Raw genomic sequence first — 12,406 nt, 5'->3', positions numbered from 1 at the left:
CTGAGAACACTGCATGCATGTGGGACACAGACATCACGTGCAGGCAAAACACCCACACATGTATCAAATAAATAAATAATAAATAATAAATAAATAAATTTGGGTATATAAATACATATTTTGTGCCCAACAACATTTTTAAAAGTAACGCCTATACTTTTCTTATAAAGTAATATGTTCTAATTAAAAAATAAAATTTATGAAGCACAAAAAATAGAATTCTTCAAAATTTGTGACCTATAAAAATCCCCTCTTAATACTCTGGCACTGTTCTGCAGCCTCTGTGTCTGTCCCTGAAACTTTAATAACCGAAGGCCTACACAAGGACATGCTCTGGCGAGGCACTGAGCACCCCAGTGACTTCTCCCTGCAGCTCAGGCGTCCTCTAACACTGGCAGACTGATTTCAAAAGACAAGCATCACCTCATGTCTAAGAAATGATGAGATTAGAGATTAACGTCCAGTTTTTGTTGCTGCAAAGGATATTTCCTGACTAAAGATAATATTTTATAAATAACCCAACACCAAAAACTAAAATTTGGAATACTTACTGGAAGTAACTTGTGGTTTTCTGGAAGTGAATTGGCAAGATTCTCTAACCCCTCGTAATCTTCTAGCATATAATAGCATTCGGCTAGGCGCTCCTGGTTCCTGCCTTTCACATAATATTGTACAGCATTCATCCTGTGGGTGAAAATAAACCCTCACAATCAGTATGTGAGTCTCCAGGTAAACAAGAACTTCCATAAAAATATCCTTTCATAAGGGTGTATTTGTGTTCCTTTATCATGTTGAGTTATACAATACTTTAACACATACAATGTTTTAAGATCTGAGGAAAATGGGGTATATTCTGCCTGTAATATTCTTTGAATGCTCTCACATAAACAGTAGCATAGAAGTACTTGTATTGCTGACATAAATAAGCATATTGATCCCAGTGAGAACTTAACAATAAAACAATGCTTTCTGAAAACAATCTATAACAAGACAATATAAAATAATTTACTATGGTCAGAGCTAAATCATAGATAACTGTACAGAGAATCTCTTGTGTACTGTGTGGGAGCATCCCCTCTCAATAAAACACTGTAGGCCTGTTAGCAAAAGGCAGGAAATAGAAGGTGGGAGTTCTGGCAGAGAGAGAGGAACTCTGGGAAATAAGTGTGAGAACATTCACACCAGACTCCAAGTAGACAGATTATGAAACTGAAGAGAGGTAATCAGCCATGTGGCAGACACAGAGTAGAATAAACAGGCTATGTAAGTTATAAGCAGACAGAAAACAAGCCCTCATTTAAGGCCATAAGCATTATTAATAAGCAATAAGCTTCTGAATCATTATTCGGGAACTGGGGCACAGGTGGAATAGCTCATGGCTACATATCACATCCTAGGTGTGATCTCAAAAGCAGCAGAACGCTTTCTCAAGCTAGCTACACGATTCACGTGTGCAGATGGCAGACTTATACTGTGCTCATCCCTCAGGTCAAGGATGTCCTACATCCAGAGAGCAAGTGCATTACAGAAACATTTGAATTTTAGGATGTAGAAGGGCCTTCGCTCTGACAGCACTATTTCCTGGAGAAGCACTCTGGGTAGCAATAACTCTAAGCATGCAAGAATGCATCAGGCACCCAGGTAGCTCACACACCACTTCTGTCGATCAGCAAAGTAGTCTCCAATGGCATTGTGGGCTTGTTCCAGGAGACTGTCGTCTGCGTCACCAGATCCAGTTTTCAGGAGTTGCAGTACTCTGAACCAGTCCCCCAATTTCAGCCTCAGACCAATAGCAAGGTCTCTACCAAAAGAAAAAAAAGTATTCGTTCATCATTGATCCACTCTATAAAACTTGTCAGTTGCCTGCTCTGTGCTAGACACAGTTCTGGGTGCTTTGAGTATGTCTAAGCACTCTGGAAACAGCCTGCCCAATAAGAGGAAGCTGGGGCAGGGCAGAAGTTACAGGCTGAAGGTGTGTCCTCTCAGAATGTCATGTTGAAACTTAATCCCTATTGTGGTAGCATCAAGACGTGGTGCACTTGGGGAAGTGATTAGGTCCCAATTGTGAGATGAATAACAGCTTAATGAGAAGGGCGCCAGAGAAAACTGCCGTCCTTCTGTCCTTCTGCCCGTGAAAATTCAAGGCACCATCCTGGAAGCACAGATGGGCTCCTACTGGACATCAAATCTGCTGGACCCTCAGCCTTGGGCTTCCTAGTCTCCAGAACTGTGAGAAACCACCTCTGTCCTTTATAAATTACCCAGACTGAGGCACTTTTGTCACAGCAATAAAACAAAACAAAACAACAACAAACAAATAAGAAACACCAGAGTAAAAAGCTGTTTCTGAGCTGGTAGGCAGTGGTGCATGCCTTTAATACCAGCACTCGGGAGACAGAGGCAGGCAAATGTGAGTTTGAGGCTAGCCTGGTCTACAGAGCATGTTCCAGGACAAGCAGGGCAACACAGAGAAACTTTGTCTCAAGAAACAAACAACAAAAAAAGCTGATTCAAGTCTTCTTTTCCTAGATTTCCTACTTGTTAAAGAAACTAATTATCTGCTGAATAATTAATTCTCTTTTGATTTTATCTCTCTTGATTTTTATTTTATGATTCCTGAGAGACGAAAGTTAAATAATGGTCTTAGTAACTAAAATCCAAATTATGGCTATACAATAACTAATAAAAGCCTCCAGTCTCCACAGACCTAGCAACCTTTCTCTTTACCAAATGAACAAAATCTCAGTCACCATGTATGGATTAACACATAAAGAAGAACAGTGGGCCATGCTCAGCACCAGCCTGAAAGCCTGGCATGGCTGCTGCGTCTGTGACCCGGCACTGGACAGCCAGCCAGCCCCTGGGCACGTGCTGGCCAGCAAGTCCAGCCAAAACTCCAAACTCCAGTGCAATGAGAGACCATGTCTCACGAAGGTGGAAACACCCACCACTGACCTCTGACCTCCACAATCATGCACATGTGCAAACACACACACACACACACACACACACACACACACACACACACACTTTAAAATAATAAATAAAATAAAAGCAGAGAAGAAAACTGCTCCCAATTTATAAAATATAAATTAATGAGGCATGGGAAATGCCCAGGTTGTAATCCAAAATGAAAATTACTTTCTAAAAGAAATTAGTCTACTTTAGAGTCTCCATGGTGAACACATGAACTGAAAATGCTCAGGGGTGGCTGCTGTTATCAGTTACCTTCTGTCCATGTCTAGATACATTCTTTCGGCCTCTTCGAACCTGCCAAAGTAGGCAATAACTTCAGCCTGCTTCATGGACTCACTCTGCAGGTTGCCCAGGCGCTTCACAAATTTGATGCCTTGATAATCCTTACAGCGTACAAATGCTTGCTGCGCGGTGTACAAGTCCAGCTTCTGCAGGGCAGCTTCAGCCAACAGGCGCCTTCGTTGTATAAAGAACACAGAGAAACCATTACATATGACTAATAACAAGTCTTGTACAGGATTCAATCAACACAGCATGGTAAAACATATTCTGGTGGATTCTGGTGAAAATGACTATTTTAGCACATGCAAATGCTTTTTCATGTAACATGCTTACACTGAGCATGACATATGAAAAGCAGGTTTCTATAGTTTAAGAAGAAAAGCAAAAGGAGACACCAGTTGCAATTAGGATGCTAATGTGTGAACAAAGAGTGACAGAGTTGGGACTTTGAAAGCATACACCTGACCTGGGGGATGATGGGGTTCTTTAAAATACCAAAGTCGAGGATGTGGATTGTCCTCTATGAATTGAGACGCATCTTCAATTCCAACTTTCTCGATCAACGCTCGGCTATCTCGAAGGGACCGGATCTCAAAATTCATTATGTAATCCTTGCTAGGGTGCTCTGGGTTCTGAAAGTGAAGGTGAGATAGGGAATTCAGAAGGATGTCTTCACTGTCTATACAGATAAAATAAAATAAAACAAACTACTCTATCACACTGTGATTAGAATGAAGAAAAAGAAATTCCCACATTTGGGTCTGAAGAGTTATTTGGAAAACACAGAGATGGAGTCTCCCATGAGCAATCAGGCTTCCTACACAGAGGTGCTGACGACAGCAGAAAGGGTCCCTCGGGTTTCTCTCAACTCCACTTCCCCCAGGTGTAATTCTTTTCTTCACACTCCTACCCTGCCTTCACTAGAGCACAAAACCCACATTCAGCCACTTCTCCTCCCTCGTCCTTCCATCCACTCTTACCACAGGAGATGGTGCTGTGGCTTCAGGGCTACGGAGCAAGAGAGATGAGAGAAAGGAGAGTGTCATCACCTCTTCCTACCCTAACTCAGCATGCTCACCAAAACAACAAAACTCAAGGTCCATCTCCAGGGAGAGCCACAGGGCCAAAGAAAAGAAACAAGTAGGCACAGTAATTCACCAGTGTCCACACAGCCATGCAATGAAGGAAAGGAGCACTCATGACAATTAGATCCCCTGTGAAGAGCAGTAACAGGTGAGTCCTAAAGTGCAAACAGAGCAAACCAGCTCCTCCTTACACCTAACTAAGCACTGTGACAACGTCTGAAATCCTTAGGAGACTCTGGAGGACCAAGCAGGAATTAGCGAGGAAGGAGTATGAGGTTTGGGTTCAAACACACCACTGTAACGTTATTGCTCCCCATGTGACAGAGCCTCCTCATCTACAGAGGACGTGTGCACAAGGCCACAGGCCAACCCAACACCTCAGGTAAAGGTGAATGCTAATTTCAGTTTGACTTGTGTTTCTTCTTTAGTCACCAACAACTTCTCATGGTCTTCTTTGAACATAAATGCTTAAAGGAGCCCACATTGCCCATGATGCCCCAAAGAGAAGTGGAACCTCCCATCTTTTTTCATTTAGTAAGTTCTGCGTGTAGTCAGCCAAGTAGGTAACACAGAGTTCAACTCTCCACCTCAAGTTTAACCCTTCTCAGCCCAAGGCACCGATCGATACCAGGTACTCCTTTCTCTAATACTTGATCCATACAAACCTGCCCAGTGTGTGACGATCTCAGAGCACATCTAACCAAGGTAAATTATAGTTTCTAAAATACATCATCCAAGTCAATATGATAATCAGCTACAAAACCAATGGCACGACGTTCTGGAACTTAATGCAATAAACAACCAACAGTGACTTTTGAAAAGTGTTCAGCCTTTTACACTTCCATACATAAGTACTATTGCAAGTAAAGGAGAGCCAGGTCTCTCAGTGCTGCAGCCCTGCTACCTCCGCTGCCCTCCTGTGAGTGGCAAAGCCCAGCCGACTGAAAGATTCTTATGAACTGCTCAGAAAAAATAGAGCAAAGTTATCAATAATTTTGTAATTATTTATGCATAACATTAAACAGCTTAAAATTAGAGTAAGAAAACAAAATAACATGTTCTAAATCTTGACATTAAATGAATTAGATAGAACTACCAAAAAAGGAAAGAAAGGTGAAGAAACCTAGGGATGTCAGTCTAGACTGGAAAGCCTATTAACTGTTAAATGCAGTTTAGCACGGGACGCCTGGGCCAGGAAGATGGTTCGGGGGATGAAGGTGCTGCTGACCATCCCTGGAACGTGGGCAGTTAAAGGAGAGAACTGACTCCCGAAAGTTGTCCTTGGATCTTCACGTGTGCACTGCAACACACGCCAACTGGCACACATGCACATACACATGAATATGTGTAATTAAAAAATTATTAGTGAAAATGGAGGATAAAAATGCTAACAATTCTTCCTCACCTGAAAGCATGGACTGGTCCTATTCCAGTTATCTATTGCCATGTAATACACCCCCTATAGCATGCTGTCATAAAATACATTTTTATTATGTTCAAAAAAAAATAAAGTTTCCTTTGGTGACTGCTAGTTAATTTAATATACATACGTGTACTCTTGGGCTTAGTTATAATATTCTGTTCATATCATTTTAATCTTTTCAGGTTTAAATTTTTTCAGACTGATCACAGGACTTCATCTGACCTAACTCTTTTTTTTTCCATCTTTATTAAATTGAGTATTTCTTATTTACATTTCGATTGTTATTCCCCTTCCCAGTTTCCGGGCCAACATCCTCCTAGCCCCTCCCCCTCCCCTAATATCTGGGTGTTCCCCTCCCCATCCTCCCCCAATTACCCAGGCTGCCTGGTGCCACATCTCATGAGTTTTCAGGGACGTCTGATAACAGCAGGTACCCTTCTCTGTCTCACACTTATTATCCCTCTCCTTTTCTTTCCTTGTGAATTTTTTCCTTGGCCACAGGCAATTTCCTTACAAGAATGCCTTACTAGGCCTCAGTTAATTACTCAACAGGGAGCCCCTGCATAGTTACAAAATTCTTGCTCTGTGCTCCTGTCTCTGATACTCTGTCCCTAGAATTTTAGCTATGTTTTCTCATCCAAGATACTTATTAATGTAGAGGATTTCCCAGCTCTTTCCAGGCTCCCCTCATTCCCGTACAGTGACAGCAGTAAGTGGAGGGAACCATAAGTTAAGTCCGTTGCTTTGTTTGCTCACAAGATTTATTGCCCTTTATTGGCTGATAGTCTCTTGGGAATCTTTTTATTTCTTTTATCCAGTTCTGGGAATTCTTTTTGTATTTATTCCCCAAAAGAATACTCTGAGCACTATTTGTATACCTTGCTTCCAAAGTTAAGTTCTCGACAGTAAAATTTTGTTTCGTAGAATATTGTTCATGGAGCGAAGCCTGGTCCTTATTATTAGATTAGCATCTACAGACTCAATTGTACTATTTGACTATAAAATGAATATTTTGCTAATTTTATAAATGTTTGATTTCTACTTTTAGTTATCATATGTAAAACATAAAAGACAATTATGTAACATATATGGTATATCTCCTGACAGTGATTTAACATATGATAAATCGTGGAGCTGAAAAGCATAAGAAACATATAAGAAAGTAAGGTTTTAATTATTGGGATGTATAGATGTAAAGCCTTTAAAAACTTAATTTAAATACTTTCAATTTCAATAAATTAGCCAATAATATAATTTATATACCATAACATTAAGAATATGCAGTCTAAAGTTGGAATAATGGAAACTCAATTTACTATTAAAAAAAAATTATTAGTGAAAATGGAGGATAAAAATGCTAACAATTCTTCCTAACCCTGGAAATGCTACTGTTTGTCTTTTTAAGATTACCTAAGAGTCTAGAATTCCTTGTTTTCAGAATCTTTTCTTTTCAGATTGTTGATTAAAATTAAAGTTAAGACGGAAAAGCGTTTTGTACAATGGTGCTGATATGATTACGTGATTTCTGCTCACTCTTCCCACCCGAGTCTGTCTTCACACTTCCCAGTGACAGCTGGGAGGACAGATTCTACGATGTTCAGGCAATATTGATTGAAATTGCTGGCCGGTAGAATTTCTACTAGTTTTTGAAACTTTGTTTTCATTTTTTTCTATATTGATTTAATTCTACATAGCAACCACACTTTTTTTCAATTAGACATAAATACACTGGCTGAAAGTCACTGATACAGCACACCCCTGCTAGATGATGAGGACTCCAGAAGCTGACTCTGTCAAAGCATGACATCAGCCACTTTAATGGAGTCTACCCACCTCTGACTCTGTTTATAAAAGGGCATTGGAAAAACATACCTTCTAAAAAGGTCCCAACACCTAAGACTTGAACCGAGCAAACAGCACATTTAAAAAGATGCTTTTCTTGCATATGCAAGGATAACAGGGAAGGGCTACTCTCTGATGTTCCTGTGTGCGGGTGAAAGACAAGAAACAGGCTCACTGTTTCACAGACCATGTACCTAAACACGGGAATGATCTCTCTCTTTACCTTGCAGAACTATGGATACCTTGCTATCCATACAGAAAAGCCCACCAGTCAAATGTGGCAATCCTCAGGTGCAACACCCTATAACTCCATTCTAGTATTTGCTGACAGCTTTTAAGCTCCACCCTTCTCCCTGCGTCCGCCCCACATGCAGCAGACTGATTAGAAAGCCCAGGTGCTTTCAAAGACCTTATGGGAACCCAGACTTCCACAGACCATCAGCCCCGACCCCAGAAGCCACGCACAGTAAGCAATGAGTAAGGCTGGACCTGCGGCCTTAATTACCAGTTCACCCTGTAGTCTACTCCCAGCTGGGCCACCGTGCTGCCTGTCACACAGGCGGCTCAGTCGAGGGCTGCAGCAGAAATGGAGGGTGTGGTTGTTAGTTACCTTAAGTATCTCATCCAAGAGCACAGATTTAATTTCCAAATCCTCAAAGTTGCAAATATAGCCAGAGGTCTGAATGGGTTCCTTTAAAGACATAAAAAAAAGGGGGTTATGACTCATCATACAAAACATGCCCCCTCAAGGAGTCCTCATTTTAAACAACATTGTCAAGACTTGCAATCAGACAAAAGACCCAGAATGTCACTAATGCCATATGCCCATCACCTAAATAATTACCACACTGCCACACATGCCACTCATCTCTGCTGGAGTCATATTTCAACTCTACACTTTCATACAGCTCTTGCCTGACCACATTATGATATGCATTGTATTTGGATTCGATTAGGACATCTACCACACAAATCCCACAGCTACTGAAGTCTGCCCCCTATGTACCTGACATGCTGCCTACATAAGACTTTATTTGCTAACATATAAATACATGTATGTTACACGTATGTCTCTTATTCTACAGATGGTTGCAAAAAAAACTATGTAGGACCTGCATATTATAATTATATATTATAATTATAAAGTAGCTGCCCTACATCCTTAGCAAAAAAAAAAAAAAAAAAGAAAGAAAGAAAAAGATGTTCTATAAGCCAAAATAAGTACTCTGCCAACTACTTCGTACCTCCAAGAATGGTACAGAAGAAAAAGGAATAATAGTGTCTAAAAATGGAAATCATCAAATTTTCATTATTTATAAGTATGCATAATTATACTATGCTATTATAAAATTGTGATAAAAGAAAGACACCAAAATGGTGAAAATAAAAAGTAAAAATTCAATATGCCTAAGATTGAGGCTCATTATGACACACAGTAGACATGTCTAATTGGATTTTAAGTATTTTTTTCTTTGAAAAATCACAAGTTGTCAGTTAAAAATCAAATTATATGAGAAAAGTTTATATAAGATCTTTTAATTATCTTTAAAAATGTGATTGTATTGCATAAGGCAGATAATACATTTTTACGGGTAACAAACACACATAAACAGCCAGGCCTGGCAGTTCACCCTGTAATCCCAGCACACGGCAGATGGAAGCAGGAAATTACAAATTAGAGGCGAGCCTTTGTTATATAGCATGGCCCTGTCTTGGAAAAACAAGCCACATAGATGCATACACGGAATCACAACAAAATTTAATGAAAAGAATATGTATCGAGATGTTTCTCATAGAGTCTTTTGTGTGTTTTAATTAATTTGAAACTATCGAATAAACCAAATATATTTGTATAAACATGTTTATCATAAAAATCATTTTAATTAAATACTATAACAAAGAAAAATGGTTAAAAGATGAAGTCACAAAAGATAACCTGTGGATTAAAAAATATACCACCATCCTGAAAAAAAAAGTTCAAAAATGTGAATCGTTCCTTTTAATTTTGTAATTCTTCGCTGCGGGATACCTTAGGGTCTCTGTTCTATGTAACAGAACTGATAACTATGCAAAAAGCATATAATTTGGATTATAAGATTACTGCTTTAATAAAAGAGTCTTTAAATGATGGGGAAACAGAGAAGGGAGAGTGGGAAAGGAGAAGGAAGAGCAGAGTGAAGAATTTCAAAGTGGTTTATAAACGCTGGTCTACAAGTGATGTGCAAATGGTGTTGGGTCATTCGTCCTCCTGGAAACTCTGCATCTGCTTGAATTACAATGGTCTCTTTTCTGTGGCTGTAATAATCATTGTGAGCAAAGCGACCGAGGGAAGGAAGCTTGCACCTCTGACTCACAGTCCACCACTGAGGGAGGTCAGAGCAGGAACTCAACAGCAGCTTAAAGCAGAAGCCATGGAGTAACGCTGCTCACTGGCTCACTCAGCCGGAGTTCTTTAAAGTAAATGTTTCTGTATACGCATGTTCTAGCTTCATGTACACCTGCGCTTGAGAAGAGAGCACCAGATCCATCCCACTACAGATGGTCGTGAGCCACATGTGGTTGCTGGAATTGAACCCAAGACCTCTGGAAGAGTAGACCTTAACCTGTGAGCCATCTCTCCAGCCCTCAGCCAGCATTCTTAATAGAGCCCTGAATCAACTCCCCAGGGAATTGTGCCAGTCAGAGTGGGCTGGCCCACCTATATGGATTAACAATTAACATGATACCCCACAGATACGGTCACAGGGCAATGTGATCTGGACAATCCTTCCATTGAGATTCTCATCATGGGTAATGCTAGACTGTGTCAAGTTGACAGAGCTAACTAGGCCAATTTATATCAACTAACACTGTTTTTCAAAATACAGCAGTAATTCATCCATACCTCAACTAAACACAGTGTGTCATATTAATAAGCTACAAAGCAGGGTACACGCAATAAGCAGTATGCAAGGTCTATATTTTTATCAAAAACAGGCATCCAAGCCTTGGTACACTATGCTGTATCAAGACACCCCGGGGTCTCTCTCACTCAGCACTCAGAGGCCTCACAGCTGTGTAACACCGCAGGCTTCCTGAAGTGTCCTGACTGAGCTCATCATCAGCACACAGTGACTCACTGAGGCTTGAACATGCCTAATTAATTAGATTGAGAGATTATGTTACCAAATTTTACCCTCACTTCATAAATTAGACAAGAGGCTTAAGAGGTTTTGAAAACGAATCTGCCAGCTCCAGGGATCACTGATAACACAAGCAACTGTGGAATGGTAAAGCTAGCCCCTCCCTCTCTCACAACAGGGAAACGGAGATCGTTTATCTATCCTCTCACGAAAAAAAAACCTATCCAGCTCCCAACTGTCAGACCACAGCTCATCTCCCGAGTGCTAATGTGGAGGAAGAGGGTACTGTGTAGCTGTGTCCAGGCACCCTCACAGCCTCTGAGCAGCTGGAGGAAGGACCCGCAGAGCAGCTGAGCTAGCATGGAGCACAGAGGGCTGCAGCCTCGGGAAAACAGAGAACAGAGCAGCACAGTGTATAGATTCCTCACCATGCTCAAGTCATTTTCAAAGTTGATCTAGCTCTAAATGTAACAGAAATTGAGTTATTCGTCAAGCTAGAAAACAAACTCAAGTAAAGAAAATAATGATTTTTTTAAATAAAGGCTAGTCTGTTAGAACTACTTAACAGTCTCCTCCAGACAAAGGTTTAAAGGTTTGACTTGGTGCTAAATTGACACTGCACACCCTGCACAAGCGTAGTAAGAGCCCACTCGCTGGGCATCTAACAACTGGCTAACAAGGAGGAGGGCGAAGAACAGAAGGACTCTAGCATTCGGAAACCATTCTTCCATTTCAAGGTTACCCTGTGGACACCTGTCAAATATCCACACTTGTTTTGTGGCAAGGGACAAAATGCCCTTAGGTCCTTGCAAGAAGCCAGGCAAAGGTAGTAGTCCAGGATGTCTTGTCTTTGAACCACTTCTCGGGGTCTAAGAATGACAAAAACATGAGGCTCCTAAATGCCTTAACAGAGCCTCTAAGAGTAACTGACGATGATGTCATTACCAAAGAGCCAACGGACCTCCAAAGAGAAAAGACAGAAACGCCCGGTGTTTTAGAGGAGCAACAGCTCAACACTAAACCAATGGCTGCAGAAAACCTCTGACAGCTCGAAGCCCTGAGTATGCAATTTCTTCCGAAGAACAAACAAATCAATATGGATAAGTGAGACATTAGCTCATCTCCTGTGATTTACACTAGTGAGGGAAACAGAATATTCTACATTGAAAATCATCAGTGATCAAAATTGTTTCTAAAAATTATCTTTTTGATTGAGTTACATATTAATTTATTTTATACTGCCTAAGCACATGATAATAAGCATTGGTTCAGAGAGGACTGAGGGACAGAAGAATCCAAAACAGAAAAGCTAACGGGTGCAGTTCCCTCTAGAGAAACCTGTGCCATGCTCCTTGGGATGTCTTTCTTTCTCAGTACATCTCTTGCTCTCTTAACTCTCATACTTAAGCTCTTTATTAAAAATGTGTTATTAAAATGTTTTAATAAAAACAACCAACTCTTTCAAAAACATCAGCTGATGCAGCTATAAATAGAAAAGACCTGAAAATTAATGAGAAAATATAATGGACAGAAGAAAAGGCAGTCACAGTGTGTGTGAGGGGACCTGAGAACAGAAAGGTGCAGACGGGTGAGTGGGCTGCAGAATAACAAAGGTGAGGTAAGTGTCTCTAGACACACAAGCATGGAGAATGAAGAGACAAGGCCATTTCAAAAAC

At 40.6% G+C, this 12,406-nt stretch overlaps 1 protein-coding gene across 4 annotated transcripts in view; it reads right to left on the bottom strand.

Moving 5' to 3' along the window:
• Wdr35 (WD repeat domain 35) overlaps positions 1–12,406 on the bottom strand; it is a 59,835-nt gene that overhangs the window by 7,362 nt on the left and 40,067 nt on the right. For all 4 annotated transcript variants that reach the window (XM_006239885.5, XM_039112765.2, XM_063262347.1 and 1 more), the window contains 5 exons: positions 8,219–8,299; positions 3,754–3,890; positions 3,229–3,432; positions 1,655–1,801; positions 552–684 (listed from right to left, as the gene is read on the bottom strand). In XM_006239885.5, coding sequence (XP_006239947.1) covers positions 552–684; positions 1,655–1,801; positions 3,229–3,432; positions 3,754–3,890; positions 8,219–8,299 — 702 coding nt within the window. The remainder of the gene's footprint in view (positions 1–551; positions 685–1,654; positions 1,802–3,228; positions 3,433–3,753; positions 3,891–8,218; positions 8,300–12,406) is intronic.

Source organism: Rattus norvegicus, chromosome 6 (genome assembly GCF_036323735.1).
Source record: "Rattus norvegicus strain BN/NHsdMcwi chromosome 6, GRCr8, whole genome shotgun sequence".
In the NCBI taxonomy this organism is placed as follows: Eukaryota; Metazoa; Chordata; class Mammalia; order Rodentia; family Muridae; genus Rattus; species Rattus norvegicus.
Note: the sequence above shows the minus strand (reverse complement) of the source record. Positions and strands in the feature narration are given on the sequence as shown.